Source organism: Lolium perenne, chromosome 4 (assembly GCF_019359855.2).
Source record: "Lolium perenne isolate Kyuss_39 chromosome 4, Kyuss_2.0, whole genome shotgun sequence".
NCBI lineage: Eukaryota > Viridiplantae > Streptophyta > Magnoliopsida > Poales > Poaceae > Lolium > Lolium perenne.
Genome location: NC_067247.2, coordinates 256,957,352 through 256,973,676, shown reverse-complemented (window position 1 = coordinate 256,973,676; position 16,325 = coordinate 256,957,352). Strand labels below are relative to the sequence as shown.

The following is a 16,325-nucleotide window of genomic DNA, read 5'->3' as shown; positions in this document are numbered from 1 at the left end:
CCAACTCAATGAGGCAGTAAACCATAGGAAACCTGACATGTATCTGAAATTCAGCCATGTTTTTTTTAGGTTGAAATAACAATATAATCTCTGAAGTCTTAAATTCTCCTCATATGAATAATCAATACCTCAAGGTTACCTTGTATATGGTCACGTTCAAAATTAGATAAATCCTCGTGATAAATCTTCGTAAGCGGAGCAAGATTATTCACATTGAACCTAGTCAATGAGTATTTTGGGTCAAGCCAAGAGAAGGTCTGAAGCAACTCTGAAGAAATTCATTAAAGCGATGATCAAACTAGGTGGTAACAAAGTTTATAGCAACGTAGAAGGAATCCACATGGTAAAATTGATCCGTGGTGACCTGATGTCTTCCCCCTTTTCTTGGTTTACCCACCATTTATTCCAAACTTGGGTATGTGATGTAATTTTTCGTGAAAAATGCTTTGACATCTTCAAAGAGTGTCTACAACCAACATTTCTCCAATCGAACGAACATATTCTCACATAGTTAATTAAATATATTTTTCCGATAAAGAACTTAATTAAATATGCATTGGCTAAAATGGTATATTTAAAAGTTTGTATCAACAAAAATATACAAAGCCAAATTAGAGCCATAAAACACAATCCATCTCATACCGCACAAGATTCTAATCCTTCTTTTACAACAGAGGACAAACATCATTTGTCACACAGAGTAGTTAAAAAAAACCGTGTCTAGAAGGAACTAGACACTTTTTGATATAGTAGAAGCGGGACTTGGCGTGACAATTTCGAAATTCGTCCCTGATAGGAATCGAACTCCGGTCGATGGAGTATGTTACTGCGACCCCAACCACTGGGTTAAGCCCACGTCGTCCACAAAGTAGTTTTAACATCATCTCCATGATGAACACAAAGAAAAAAAAATCTCCAACTGATGAATTGAATCTCCTTCCCTACATGGAACACGCACACCATCCTCAACAACCCAATACTTCTATCATTGCATTCCATGCGAGCTAAGGTTGTGTAATAAGAACCCATTTTGTATCTCTAGGTCGGGCCAAGAATGTTTCTTGATTTCCTCTCTTCTTGAGGCGTCTTACCTTTCTCAATGTTAGCCAAAAAAATGTGTATGTTTATCAAGCAATATTCCTCCTCCAAGATGAACTACTGAGATTGAAAATCATAGACACATCATCAAGGAAATCCTCAAGAACCCTTGTAGCATATCAGTAAAGCAACAACTATCAACTACAATTGATGGAAAAAGCAACGGGTATAGAAATCATACGGATACTCATCACGGATTAACTTGTGAAGGTCGTTGAATTCCCTTGCATTAGATTCTCCATCACACCCTTGCCCTTGTAGTATTGCAACAAGTAGATCATATGTTAAGGTTAGCCGGTGAGAGTATCATAAGTAGTATCATGTATGCCATGTTGGTAAAAAGGTATTGTGGTGTGCCAATTAATGAGGAGAGAGGTGACACTGGTATGATAATATGATATTGTATCATAGCACGTAAAACTAGAAAATTTAATGGCAAATATATCATATACACAAATTTGTATTGAGATTCTACAAAATATTGAATATGATTAAACTATGATCCTGCCTGATGATATTATGCATTATAGGGGTGGTATCAGAAACTAGTATCATGATAATAGTATATAGTACTTCACATTGTGACCGGTCAAAGCGAAAACCTCCAAAAGTGCCTTCTTTAAATTTGTTGATGTTCTGTTTGGGACATGCTTAATACCGAGAAGTCCGGTCAACGACCTCTCCAATTTGTCTCATAAACCTACAAGAAAATGTTACTCCATCTATCCGGAAAAGGATGTCATGTCTAGATGCATCTAAATTTAGACAAATCTACGATATCCTTTTCACGACAGAGGGAGTATAATTAATTGAATAACATTAGATAAAAAAAAGAAGTAAAAACACACAAGTATTTAACATACTTCAATATTTACCTCACCACCACATACCACAAGATTCATCAATAAGAATAAGGAAAAGACAATCATATATCTCTTCTAATTAATTTAGTGAGCCTACCTGCACAAAAATTGGCCTGATCTTTCTTAATAGTTGGGAAAGTAATTTGGCGTTTTTAGGACATAGAAAATCAGTTGCAAAGCTTCATTCTAAACTTTTGAACTACTGAAATAAAGAAATCAAGAAACATATGCATCAATCGATGCAGAGGCTGGGGCTTTTGCCGCCTTTTGGGAAGAAGAAAGCTGCCCTATCCCTACTCCTATTCCTATTCCTTTCATATACCAATCAAGCATCTCCAAATAACTGCCTTTGTTCAAAGAAAAAAGATAATTCATCATGTCCATAGAATGGTTCACCTTGCATGTTAGATAACTTACGATGCCCAAACAATGTATCCGCAATGAGTTTGATACTTGGGTAGTGTTCAGTTCACTGTACAAAAACAAGAAACGGAACCCACATTGTCAAGCTACAAAACAGTGTAATCATATTAAACATGACATAAAAATCAATTCTTACAAACCTAAGCAGTTCACTATATGAAGAAACAAAAGTCCACTCTATTGTGCAGATACAGTGTATTTTGCAAGTGGGACATTCAGCAGTTATGTATCGATGGCAACTCGCATATACCAACGAGGAAGCCATAGCCATTGGTTGATACGCGACAAGATATCCTGTGCTAACGTGCTTACAAGTTAATGTAGCACAAGAAAACAGTTATAAATATCTATAAAAAAATACTCACTCTTTGCTTAAATGTAGCGCAGCTCTTAAAGTTTGACCAAGTATGTGAAAAAATATATCAACATGTACAACGTTAAATATGTATAGTATGGAAGTATATTTCATGATAATTCTGATAATATAGATGTGAGGTTGTCAATGTTGATATGTTTCTCTACATATTTAGTCAAACTTTATAAAGTTTGACTTTGATTAAAAACTAATATGCACAACCGTTTGGAAAAGAGGGAGAAACACAACCATGCCATAAATTTTGAAATTTAGATTCAGGCCTCATATCTCAAAAAAAAAAAGAGGAAAATCCAGCACTTGTAGTGTTAATGGACTCGCAGCTCACTTGGGATTAGTAGTTCAATTCAACGAACTTGTATTATTTTGTGTCATTTATTTATAGGTCGAATTTGGATCTAAAAATTGATGCGTTAGTTTCGCGCTCTGAGCACACACCATTTTGATGCAGATGCAGAGGCAGCAGGGTTAGTGATGGCCGCGTGATTACCTGGAGGTCGTGGATCAAGCCTTTGGGGGCTGCAGCAGCTCTGGCTGGGGTCCTATACTCCGAGCCTCATTTGCTGCAACAGATCTGAATACCGTGGCGTTCTCTCTCTTCACCGAAGCATCCCTCGTTTATTCCCGTAAAAAAAAAAAAATCCCTCGTTTATTCTCCTTGCTCCAGATCCATGGAGGTCAAGCATCTCCGCTTCTGCAATTCGCTTTTATCCACCTCATCCCCAATACAACTCCGCAACCAAGCACAGTCGATCTTCAGTACCGAGGCGGCCTGATGTCCTCCTCAGCTCCCCTGCCTTGTTCTGTCTTTCTTCAGGCTTCAGCTTCTCCGCAGTGGTTCCTCGCTGCTCACGGTGCTATTCTACCATGTTCTCTCATTCGTTCTTTCCCATCGAGGTGATCATTGTCTACTCCACACACTGCTCTAATTGTTGCTCCGCGTGCGCCGTGCGAGTCATCGAGGGGCGCGCGCTCATGATGCTGATAACCCCATCAAGTCATCGAGGGACTGTTGACTACTCCCGGGCCTCAAGGACCAACCCTCTGCCATGCACGGCATTACAGAGAAGGAACTCTATGTTCCTTGGGCCTTGGGAATCATTTGTCGTCATGATCCATGTGTTCGTGGAGGTCATTTGTTCTATTTACTTTTAGGATTTAAAAAAAAACATACAGGAAATCAGGGCGTGTGTGTTGGAACAAGACACCATACCAAGCAGCATACCTGAGGCCACATTAATAGGACAGGATCGCACCATGATTTTGGTGACCGTAAAATTCTTCCAAGATGAATTCAATCAGGAGTAGATATTTTTTTAGGGACAAAAAGCCAAAAGGCACAAAAGGGTGTCATCTTGGACTGTTCATACCCACAAGAATTTGCGCCCAAACCTTCTGTCTTACCAGTTACCACTAGAGCAGACATGCTTTTCTAATACGGCATACTTTGACAGTCCCCAAAATTTGCTAAAAATAAAGAAACAATCTAAAATTTCTGGCTGGTTTTGATGTTGGAACATATTCTTACTGACCAGCGAGATGTTAAACATGATCACTACTCAGTTTGAATGCCATAGATATATAGTGTTTACTAGATACCATAATCACAACAGAGTAGCATCATAATGTATACTAGTGCATTAAATATCTTCTGTATCTCAGGTTGAATGCCATAGATATGTATTGTTACGCAGATTTTGATAGTATATCATTTTGTGGCAAAAAAAAAGCAACTATATCTGCTTGCAATGGAACTTCCTACATTGTGCACACCCACCTCCATGGAATTTCAAAATCATCCGAGAAGAGCAATATCTCAGACAATTCTCTTAATGTCCTTCCGAGCGGCACAAGGTTTTGTTTTCGCAACTCTAGTTACCAAAACAATTCCGATGGTTAGAACGAGGTTCGGCCATTAACGAGGGACGGAGGAACCAAAAGGGTTTAGGGATGAAAAGGAAGTCCAACAAGCACAAGATATGAACACCTGCACACCCTTTAGTCAGGAGGCCTATGGAGGAAGTGAAGGAACCGACAAAACGTCCATGGCGCCTAAGCACTAACCTGCCCCCCAACCAACTAGGATCACATGCACAAGAAGGCGTGCACACAAATCGTCTCCATGCAGTACTCGACGCAGAGCAGCCAAAAGACCAAGGGCTGAATTCAGGCCATACTCCTGGCAAGCAAAAAAAAAGTTAACAGATGAGCACACTGCCATATCAATTGGCTATGAAAACAACAAATATAGTAGTGATAAATACAATGAAGTAAAAGTGTGCCAACAAACACACAAATGACTGCCAAACAGAGAAAATCTATAAAGCAAGCATGCAAATAGCAATGAGGAACAGCAAAAAAGACGTCAACAGAACATAAATATAAAGTAGATTGAAGGCCAAACTTGAATAATGGAAGAAGTACCTATACAAGTCCATTTTCTTCTATTTTTGTAACTTAGCATCAGGATCATGCGCCCACAACTGCATCTTCAGAAAACTTTTTGGCCAAGCTGCACGCAGATGTTGCTCAAGATCTATTGCTCGGCCGCCACCTAGCATTTCCTCAGGTGTGAACCTTTTAGTCAACTGCAATACAAGGTTGGAGTAATAATAAGCAAAAGTGAACTTAAATAGTGCATAGGTTATACAGTAATATTTTGGATAAAATCAATACCTCTGGAGGAATATATTCATCTTCATGCTCAACAACATCTCTTATCTCATCCAACAGTTTGCGGAAAGTGTTGGGAGTGTTGCCTCTTCTTTTTAGATGCATAAAATCGGGCCTGCTTGATGTTTCGGTGTGAAGTTTATCTAAGTATTCGTCCAAAGTATATGTTTCAGTGGAAACTGCTGATGACTCACTCGGAGCCAAATTTGCAGAAGACTGTGTTTGAGCCAGCTTGGTTGATGATTTTTTTGGTTGGGCTTTGCAATTTAAGAGAACATGCAAGTTCAGGGCGATCACATTGTCAAATTTTTGTTGCACAGTCAAGAGGGCAGAATGTTTAAGAATATCTAACCTGCAAGATAACAAAAGGAGAGGAAGTATTGTGAGTTTTTCTGTATTTACATTTGATAATAAAAACTAATCAGTCTTTTCCTTTTTCCACCAGTTTAAGTGTCAATCTCACTCAGACTGTATTGTTCAGGTACTAATGCCTGTACTGCTGTCTGGCTGAGTGAATGAGTCATATAGTCCCGCCCTCCTGATGGCCCGGAGACTAGTAGCAATGAGAAGATGGAAAATGACTCAACACGGCGGCTGGATATGTTTCCAGGTCTGTTGAGCACAGAGAGTTGACGCGCCGATAACTTCAACAAACACTGAGGCCTAATCGGCAACTTCACCAAGTTTTCTATGAAAAGCTATATGTGTGTTTTGAAAAAAAGAACGCCATTTCACAATTTTGTACTGAAATAAATAATTCTGCCAGAAGCGATGCTGGCAACTCCACAAATAGTACTAGATGGGAAGCTGCAATGAGTTCAGGTGCCTCATCAGCTCCCAGGCAAGAACTCGGTGTCAGCAAGGAAAGACTAATACTTCGATTGGCAGCTCAGTTTCTGCTCTGATGTTCTTTCATCATATAAAACCATCTATTTTGTAGTTCAATTGCGATTGAACCTGGATGGGCATGCTATTTCGTTACTGAATAATGGCTTACATGTTTTGGTCTGCAACCTTAGGAAAACACTGTAAAACATTGAAAAGATAGACATATTCTGCAACCTTCCTCATGAAATTATGCCAAACATACATATCACGACAAGACAATGACTTCTACAACATTTCCTCCCTATCGATTCCAGTGGGACTTGATATCTGTAAGTGTTATTCTGTTTTGAAAAGTAGCAGATAGGCTTGACATAACAGCGTGAAAAGAGAATAGCACTAGGAAAATTCGTGTAAAAGAGAGGAGCTTCTCTTAGTGGCACAAGAGATATTAGCATTTCAAAGAGTGGAATGTCTCGTAAAAAAATATAGTGTAGAAATTTTAATACCCTTTCAGCTTGCCGCTCCTCATCTTCGTGCAAAGATCATCTATCTCAACTGACTCATCACCACCCGCCCCATTATTGCAAGCAGCTTCAAGAAGCAATGATGCCAGGCCACGCCAGCCTTTGGGCTCTCCCATATCTTGTTCATAAATATAAGAAAAGTGATTCAGAAAATATAACCCATCTTTTATCATTATCGTATAGCTTTCATCTCGTTAAACTTTTACCTGAGCTAAATGGTTGGAAGTTCCAAATTTGTGCAATGAAACACCCGTTTTCCAGCTTAATTGCAATATGCTTGGGCCGCAAACTTGGGCAATGAAAACCATGATCATGGAGTGCTTTCATACCTTTAACCGTTTGGCTACAACAACCAAAGTGTAATTATTAGAATGACTTTCTCAAAACAGGTAAAAAAAGATTATAGGAAGTACTAACATTTTTACAGTAAAAGCTAAAAGTGTTCCAAACTAACTAAATCATTCTTTATCTCATCCTACACAACCTCATCATATTAAATTATTATCCATGTTCAATTAAAGATAGAAACCATAGAAGGTACTTTGGATTTTGTACTCGTTTGGCAACTTGGTTCCAAAGGATCTAATAAGAATTCACTTCAGGTGTGTTGTTCTTCACATAGGATTCCATATCATCCCCACAATGCATCACGAGACAGCATATCTCTTTAGCAGTACTGCAAGTTTTTAATGATATGCTCATAACCGATAAACTATTCTAAATAAATAGATTTGGTATCTATAAGTCTTTAACGAAATGCTCACGTCATACACAAAAGCATACAGAATGACGTAGCAACCATTACAGAAAGTGGTAGTGAGAGTAGAAGATACATCGTGTGGTAGTGTATGGCGTACCTCACAATATCAATAAACTTCTCTGTAAACCTTCCCATTTCTGCAGCACCGCTGGCTTCCACAACCCATTCACCTAGTGTCTCTCTAAAAGAAGGAAGAGCTGCAAAGGTATAATCTGAGTATGCACCCACTCCCCTTCCATACCCCAGGGACCTCATCACATACGGGTGATGAAAGCTGGTACATCGGTTGTGGAGAGTGATTGCATCTTCACTGTGATAAGCAAAAATGGAAGCTTCTATCCAGAATCCCTGCTTGGTACCTGACCTAAAACGGCCCTTGTAAAAGAACAAGTTGTACGTGGAACAACGTCCGGCCTTCTCAGCCTTGCTTTCTGTAATGACAATCTCCCTATCACCTGTCACCTATGACAAAATCGAAATTTATCAGTTGAAATTCAGAAAAAGGAAAGAATATTATGACTTTACTTCAAGATTTGTACCTGGATAGAACCCGGTGCGCCAATGTCAAACTGGACTGGATTTGTATTCATTGCTTTCAGGAAGGAGAGACAGTACCTGAAAATACCAAATATACATGTCCAGAATTTTTTGAGAAATTTATCTGTACACTTCAGATTATTATTGTCATTCTGTATAATTTTCGTTCCCTAATCCGTTAAAATATTTAGTAGATAAGCCCAGAGGGATCATTATGCTGCTGGAGCCTGGACAGTCTACTGAAATGGCTTCCCAAAGGTTATTTTTGTGCTCATCATAACAGGAACGATACACAGTTAAACGTGTGCACCCATAAAAGTTAAATAAGCATTTCGTTTACACAGGAAAAAAGCAAACACAAGTCTAATGTACCTCTTGTTCTGGAGAAGAGGTTAGAATCGAAAGCACACTCCTTGAGAAGGCTTTAGGACGCCCGATGCAAAATCTCTGCCAGTAGATACCGACAACCTACACCAGAAATGTATTATTAGACTACACCAACACCAAATCATCAGATAACACACGGTTTTAAACCGTCACAAATGCAAGTGTACTCATACGCGCGGTCAGGAGTATGTACAAGCACTACAGCAGCACAGCGTGGCAAGTAGCAAGTCAAATCACAGGAGGCGGGGAGGAGAGCTGAGAGGGATGCTCACACCAGTAGTCGATGATGATTAGGGTTGATTTTGTCCGACGCCCAGTTGGTGGAAGAGATACCTCTGCGTCAGGTGGGAGCGCGGGGGAGCGCGGGGGGATGGGGGGCGGGAAGGGGAGGATGCAGTAGGGGGAACACTCGGGTCTCGGGAACCGCTGGGTGGCGGCGGAAGTGGGGAGGAGGAGACGCTGAATGCGGAGGCGGCGCTGTCTTTCGAAATGCTGGGCGCGTTCGCGCGGCGGAGAACCTTTTTTCCCCGGCGCAGCTTGGGGAAGAAGAAGAAGAAGAACATAGGTCGTACGGGTTTAGCAAGGGTGTTTAGCTATGTGCCTCCGAAACTGAGGGTTCTTTTTGTAATATTGGTTGTGAACCGATGGCCGTTTACTTTGCTCACAATCCAAACATACTTTAGGACTGTCAGAACACATTAATAGGAAAAATTGCAGAATTATGGCCTATTTGATTCTCTCTCTTTTTGCGAATATGATTCATAGGATTTTATAAAAAAATATAAGAATATCAAAAACAATATTATGTGTGTGTCCTCCTAAATCAGTTTATATATATCCTAGTCGCGGGCACGTGCTGGATGTTGCACATGGAGTCACGCCATATTAGTCACGTTTGAACAAGTTTTTCTTTTGTCAATCTTCTGCGCATGATTTAAACTTGTACCACGCAAATTTATTGAATTGAAGGTGTAAAAAATTAGTAAAATAGTTTGGAAAAAAAACTAAAACTTCCGGAGAACAACATTAACATCCACTCATCTTGGAAGAATGCCTCATCAACCCTCTCACACCTGAACCGGTACCATGCAGGGTTTAGAGCATGTTTGGTAGCTCACATGTCATTTGGCTCGCACCTAGAAAGATGAAAATGGGCTGTGCTCGTGCTCCCTCCACGTTGTGGCTTGACCGGTTCTCAAAGCACTTTTGGTCCTAGCTCGGGAGCTACTATTGAATCGGCCGTTCCTCTGGAGTCTGGCCTGTTGTCGTCGCTGGGTTACACACGTCGAAAAAGAGCTGGCGACGTCGCGTCCGTTCGGAAACACATGCCATGGATCTCCTCGCCGCCCCTCACTCCTTCCTCTCACTCTCCCTCTCCACTTTGACCCTCGTCTATGACATCGAACGTCGACGGTTGCACTACCACCGACAAAACCACCGCACCTTCGCGACGAGGAAGAGCGGGACCGGACGTGAAGAGAACGGCGACACAATCGGCGAGCGTGACCAGCACCTGCATCGCGGCCGGGACCGCATGACCTGCATGGTGACCTCGACCTCGTGGTGGCTGTCTCCAATGGCGGTAAGCATATCCACCATCTCCTGCGATGCTTAGTGGATCTGCAGATTGCAATGACATGCACACTGAAGTGGAGCTGTTAGGATAACCGCATAGTTAAGGATAATTTTGTGGATTAGTTGCAGGTTGTCGTGATTTAGGACGATGTGGAAATGGTTGTCATGATTACAGATTCACCTAGCTTCCATGTGGTTGTTTTTGCCAACATGCAGGGCGCATTCTGTGTAGATCGGTTGCAAATTTGCTCTAAACTAGAATTAGTGTAGATGGAAGGAGGGGATATGTTTTTTTGCACAATCCATTTTCGTTCAGTCGAGGCTAGTACTACATGCATGTTACATAGGTCGATGCTTTTAGCATTGTATGTTTATATATGCAGTGGATGCTCAGTATCTTCTCTTTTTTAATAGATGGTCCATTTTGCTGGTCTCACAGCGAGTCACGTCACCTCATTAAAAATTTCCACTTCCCCTCATTGTTTCCAGGCGTACCCAACGTTTTTGGTACCGAGCCCGACACGGCAGGACTGAGGAGCCGAACCAGAGCCAGACCCACGGCACGAGCGGAACCACGGGACCTTCATCGTCAGAACCACGTTCGTCCATCAGATGGGCCGACCGAAGGCAGCCCATGAACCGTTGATATGAGCTAGTGTCGCTTGGCCTCGCTTCGGACCAACATGGCTAAAGATATGGGTTCCTTCGGTGTCTCGATGGTCCAATCGTTTCGTTTGTTACTTTGATCGACTCGCTCGATGGACCGACTTGCTTCGTACTAAAAAAAACAATTGCTGACCGCTGATACTCTCTTCCTCCGCCGCCGCCAACGTCCGTCCTCCTCCCCACGGACTTAGAGCCTCTCCAACAGGCGTGCTATATAGGCTGCGCTGCAAAAAAATGGCCGGTATGCAGCGCGCGGGAGGAATTCAGGCGCTCCAGCAGGCGCGGTAAACGGCGCGGCGCTGCAAATTTTTTTGGGCACGCGGTGTTTTGCACAATCTGGAGCGTCATATGTGACGCGTCGGCTACAGCGCGCGGCATTGCTCATCCACGCGCAAAAAGCCAACGGCAGGAAATTCCCCCCCCCCCCTCCCCCGCGTCGGCGCCCTCATTTCCCCACCGCCCGCAGCCGCGAAATCCAACCGCCGCCGGTCGATTCCGTCGCCGTCCCCGCTGTTGTGCGCCACCGCGCCGTAGATCCGCCTCGCCCGCGCCCCCTCCCGGCAGCGGCGGGCGCTCCGCCACTCTGTGACGCCCGCGCCGCCGCCAGCGACAGGCAGTAGTCGGTGCTCCTCCTCCGCCTCCTCCTTCCCGGCGCCGTCGCGTTGTCCTCCGCGCCGCCGTCGCCATGTCGTCGTCCTCTTGCATGGAATTGACCTCCATGAGCTTGGCTTCGCTCCTCTTCAAAAGGCTATTTCTTCCTCATGATCACAACAAGTGACTTTCTCTTTGCTCATGCGGAGGCACTCCACCAAGGACTCTTCTTGCATGCTACTCAAACTCAATAGCTTGGCCTTGGTGCTCTCAAGAGTGGCAATTTCTTCTTCATGATTGCAACATGAGGTCTTCTCCTTGCACAAGCGGTAATACTCATCCAAGGCTTTTTCTTAAAGAGCATTGACCTCCAAGAGTAGAGCATTGTGCCTCTTCAAAGAAGCAACTTGATCAACAAGCTCGCCATGACAAGAGTCGGGGTCTTCCTCATCTTTCTCCTTATTGGCTTCCTCGAGAGAAAGCATCTTTTCCTTGAGCTCACCCATCAATCCAAGAGCATGATCTCGGTCCTTGGTGAGTTGGGAGATGATGGCATTGTTGGAGTCTTCGAGGGTGATGACACTAGCTTCAAAAGACATACGCAAATTTTGTTCCTCCTCAAGTGCTTGATCGAGAGAGGCAATCTCATTTGCCGCCTCCCTTTCAAGCCTCTCCTTCTCCTCTATAAGGTCTTGATCCGCACCAAGTTGGGCCAAGAGAGCCCCAACATGAGTCTTAGTATCCCCTTGCATGTTAGTGAGAAAAGAATCCAAACCCACAATCTCACGTTTAATGGTGAGACTAGTGGCATCATCAATAGATAAAGCATTAGTTGAAGATGTGAGTTTGGAAGGGGATTCTACCTCCGAGGATACCTTTGCCATAAGGCAATGCGCATTGTTGGTGATGAGGTTCTCATTTGGAGAGTCGGAGAGGGAGATAGAGGGAGTGGTAATGGCGATGGCGGCCACTCCCTCTCCTTCCTTGTTGGAGCTCTTGTCCTCATGCTCCTCATCCTCATCGGAGGAGTACTCTTCACGGATGATAAAGGCTCTTGGCTTCTTGGTGAAGGAGACCTTGTAGTCATCGGTCTTGGAGGAGAACTTGGAGAATCCTTTGGAGAGTGACTTAAACTTTTCCTTGCGGACAAGACTTCCACCATTATCTTCTCTTCTCTCATAGATACAATCCGCAACAAAATGGTTTTTGTCGCCGCAATTGTAGCATGTTCTCCCCCTTTGCCCCTCCCTTGGGCTCTTGGAGAAGCTTCTTGGAGAATCACGTGATCTTCTTGGTCTTGTGCTTCGGGACTTGTTTCCCTCCCAAAATTTCTTGGCGGCGAGAGCCATGTGCTCATGATAGTTGGTCTTGAGATCATCCGGACCCCACTCAATGGGATCCTCATCGCTTTCACTAGCTTCATGCACCTTCATCTTCAATGCAAGGTTGGGCTTGCGGGTGTTGTGGGCGCGAGCAACAAGATCCTCTGCATTCTTCTTGGAGATGTCCAAAGCGATGACTTCGCTAAGGACTTCATCGGATGTCATAGCACAGAAGGAGGCGTTTTGGCGGATGGCCGTCAATTTCACTTCCTCAGAAGGGAGGATAGTGTTGTAGAACTTGCGCTTGATCCAATGGTCATCCACAAACGTTGCTCCAAGATCTTGCATTTGCACGGCGAGAGCGATGAGGCGTCGATACATTTCTTCGGGGGTCTCTCCTTCATTCATGACGAAGTTGTCGGCCATGTTGTTTACTTCATCAAAACGAGAGCTTTGGATGCTCTCATTTCTGAGGAAGAGCTTGTCGAGTTTATCCCATGCTTCCTTGGCGGTCTTGAGCGAGTGGATACGAGCGCGGTACTTGGGCGTGACGGCCATGTGGATCATGTTGATAGCGGCGTTGAGTTGGTCATCCACCACTTCTCTCCTTGTCAAGTTCTTTGGGTCTCGTGGTGAATAGCCCTCCTCAATGATGCGCCAAAGCTCGGTAGAAGCGCTGCGCACATGAGAACGCATTAAGAATTGCCAATTTTCAAAGCTATTTGATTCAAATAACGGTGGTGAACCATGCGACAAGATATGTGGTATAGGTATTGGAACCTTTATGGTGTAATCACTTGGTGGTGGCACCGCATGATTACCCCCTAGACGTTCCGCAACCGGTGTCTCATCCTTCCCATTTGTTGAAGTGCTGGTCTCCTCAAGCCCTTCCTTTTGTGGATTTTTTGTCGATTGCGCGACAAAATCAACAAGAGGAAATTGACTAGCTTTTGGTGGGGGATCCTTGATGACCCACAAGTATAGGGGATCGCAACAGTCTTCGCGGGAAGTAAAACCCAATTTATTGATTTGACACAGGGGGAGCCAAAGAATACTTGAAAGCCTTAACAGCGGAGTTGTCAATTCAGCTGCACCTGGAAACAGACTTGATCGCAAGAGTTTATCAGTAGTAACAGTTTTATAGCAGTAGCAGTAGTGAAATAACAGCAGCAGTGTAACAAAGACAGCAGTAGTGATTATAGTAAACAGCAGGATTAAAATACTGTAGGCACAGGGATGGATGACGGGCGTTGCATGGATGAGAGAAACTCATGTAACAATCAAAGCAGGGCATTTGCAGATAATAATAAAACGGTGTCCAAGTACTAAGAAATCCATAGGCATGTGTTCCGTATATAGTCGTACGTGCTCGCAATGAGAAACTTGCACAACATCTTTTGTCCTACCAGCCGGTGGCAGCCGGGCCTCTAGGGAATCTACTGGATATTAAGGTACTCCTTTTAATAGAGTACCGGAGCAAAGCATTAACACTCCGTGAACACATGTGATCCTCACATCACTGCCTTCTCCTCCGGTTATCCCAATTTCTGTCACTTTGGGGCTTCGGGTTCCGGACAGCGACATGTGTATACAACTTGCAGGTAAGATCATAAAACAATGCATATCATCATGAAACAATAACATGTTCAGATCTAAGATCATGGCACTCGGGCCCTAGTGACAAGCATTAAGCATAACAAGTTGCAACAATATCATCAAAGTACCAATTACGGACACTAGGCACTATGCCCTAACAATCTTATGCTATTACATGACCAATCTCATCCAATCCCTACCATCCCCTTCAGCCTACAGTGGGGGAATTACTCACACATGGATGGGGGAAACATTGCTGGTCAATGGAGAAGCGTCGGTGGTGATGATGGCGATGATCTCCTCCAATTCCCCGTCTCGGCGGAGTGCCAGAACGGAGTTTCTGGTCCCGAGACGGAGTTTCACGACGGTGGTGGCGTACTGGATGGTTTCTGGCGACTTCGACTTCTTGTCTCGCGTTTTTAGATCGAAACCCTTAAGTAGTCCAGAGGAGGGCGTCAGAGGCCAGCCGAGAGGGCCACACGCTAGGGCGGCGCGGCCCCCCCTCCAGGCCGCGTCGGCCTAGTGTCTGGGGGGCCTGGGCCTCCCCCAGGTCTGCCCTTCTGGCTCCGTGATTCTTCTGGAAAAATAAGCCCTTCGACATAAATTGCGAGGATTTTCCTGAAAGTTGAATTTCTGCACAAAAACGAGACACCAGGGCAATTCTGCTGAAAACAGCGTTAGTCCGTGTTAGTTGTATCCAAAATACACAAATTAGAGGCAAAACAATAGCAAAAGTGTTCGGGAAAGTAGATATGTTTTGGACGTATCAACTCCCCCCAAGCTTAGCTTATTGCTTGTCCTCAAGAAATTCAGTTAACAACTGAGTGCGATAAAAGAACTTTCACGAACACATTTGTTCATATGATGTAAATATTCTCATGACATGGACAAGTGCTTAGGCAATTCATAATAAGATACATGCAAATAAGATCATCCAATAGCTATGTCAATCATGGAAAGGTACCAACAAATTAATAATAAGCATCATGAATCATGTCTATCAGCAGGATTGCAATGTTCATAAAAGGGTATGATAAAGTGGTATCTCGCTTGCCCGTATTTGAACAGCAAAACATAAATGCTCAGGCACCTCTGAAGTTCATGGAAAGACTAGAAATAGAGATTGTCAAAGAAAAAAGCATCAAAGTTATACCACAGTCAATCATATTTTCGGACAAGCATATTATACTAAGAATGACAGTTGTGCTCTCAAGAAAGTGCTCAAAGAAAGGATGTCGACTCAACATAAAAGTAAAAGATTGACCCTTCGCAGAGGGAAGCAGGGATTAACATGCGCTAGAGCTTTTCATTTTTAAAACAGGAGTAAAATTATTTTGAGGTATTTGTTGTTGTCAACGAATGGTAATGGGTACACCAACTACCTCGCCAACCAGACTTTCAAGAGCGGCTCCCATGAAGGACGTTATCTCTACCAGCAAGGTAGATCATCCCTCTTCTCTTTTGTTTACACACGTATTTTAGTTTTATTATGGGTGACACTCCCCCCAACCTTTGCTTACACAAGCCATGGCTAACCGAATCCTCGGGTGCCTTCCAACAATCTCATACCATGGAGGAGTGTCTATTTGCAAAATTAAGTTGCTTACTGATAAATCAGAGCAAAACATGTGAAGAGAATTATTAATGAAGTTGATTAGTTGGGGCTGGGAACCCCGTTGCCAGCTCTTTTGCAAAATTATTGGATAAGCGGATGTGCCACTAGTCGATAGTGAAAGTCTGTCAAGAGTAAATGACAAGGTTGAAAGATAAACACCACATACTTCCTCATGAGCTATAAAACATTAACACAAATTGAGAAGCATTTTGAAAGTTCAAAGGTAGCGCATGAGAATTTACTTGGAATGGTTTGAAATGCCATGCATAGGTATTTATGGTGGACACTTTGGAACAACTTGGTTTTCAGGGGTTTGGAAGCACGAGCAGCATTCCCGCTTAGTACAAGTGAAGGCTAGCAATAGACTGAGGAGCGACAATCAAGAGAGCAGTAACTATCATAATCATGCTTGCGGCAAAATAAATTAACGGAGGCATAAAAGTGATACAGGAACTCTGAAGCAAAGTAAATCATCGAAGCTTAATTGAATTTTG

At 43.3% G+C, this 16,325-nt stretch overlaps 1 protein-coding gene across 2 annotated transcripts; it reads right to left on the bottom strand.

Moving 5' to 3' along the window:
- Nucleotides 1-611: 611 nt before the first annotated feature.
- On the bottom strand, nt 612-9,045 carry LOC127332171 (uncharacterized). 2 transcript variants are annotated; one of them, XR_007870252.2, is made up of 10 exons: nt 8,739-9,045; nt 8,452-8,547; nt 8,082-8,157; nt 7,640-8,004; nt 6,989-7,125; nt 6,765-6,900; nt 5,434-5,782; nt 5,182-5,345; nt 1,280-4,936; nt 612-1,158 (listed from the first exon to the last, which is right to left on the bottom strand). XR_007870252.2 is itself a non-coding variant. In XM_051358437.2 (9 exons), the coding sequence occupies exons 3-8, from the start codon at nt 8,130-8,132 to the stop codon at nt 5,202-5,204; spliced, it is 1,182 nt and encodes a 393-aa protein (XP_051214397.1). In that variant the 5' UTR covers nt 8,133-8,157; nt 8,452-8,547; nt 8,739-9,045; the 3' UTR covers nt 612-4,936; nt 5,182-5,201. The 2 variants fall into 2 exon arrangements, 1 of the variants encoding a protein (XP_051214397.1); XM_051358437.2 differs by having other exon boundaries at nt 612-4,936.
- Between the last annotated feature and the right edge of the window lie 7,280 nt (nt 9,046-16,325).

Bases quoted from the DNA above. Each gene is read 5' to 3' on its own strand.
- LOC127332171 (XM_051358437.2), bottom strand. From the start codon at position 8,132: ATGAATACAAATCCAGTCCAGTTTGACATTGGCGCACCGGGTTCTATC. The intron at 5,783-6,764 runs GTATTAAAATTT...GTTATCTTGCAG, and splicing joins AGGAGCGGCAAGCTGAAAGG to GTTAGATATTCTTAAACATT. The intron at 5,346-5,433 runs GTATTGATTTTA...CTTGTATTGCAG, and splicing joins ATGAATATATTCCTCCAGAG to TTGACTAAAAGGTTCACACC.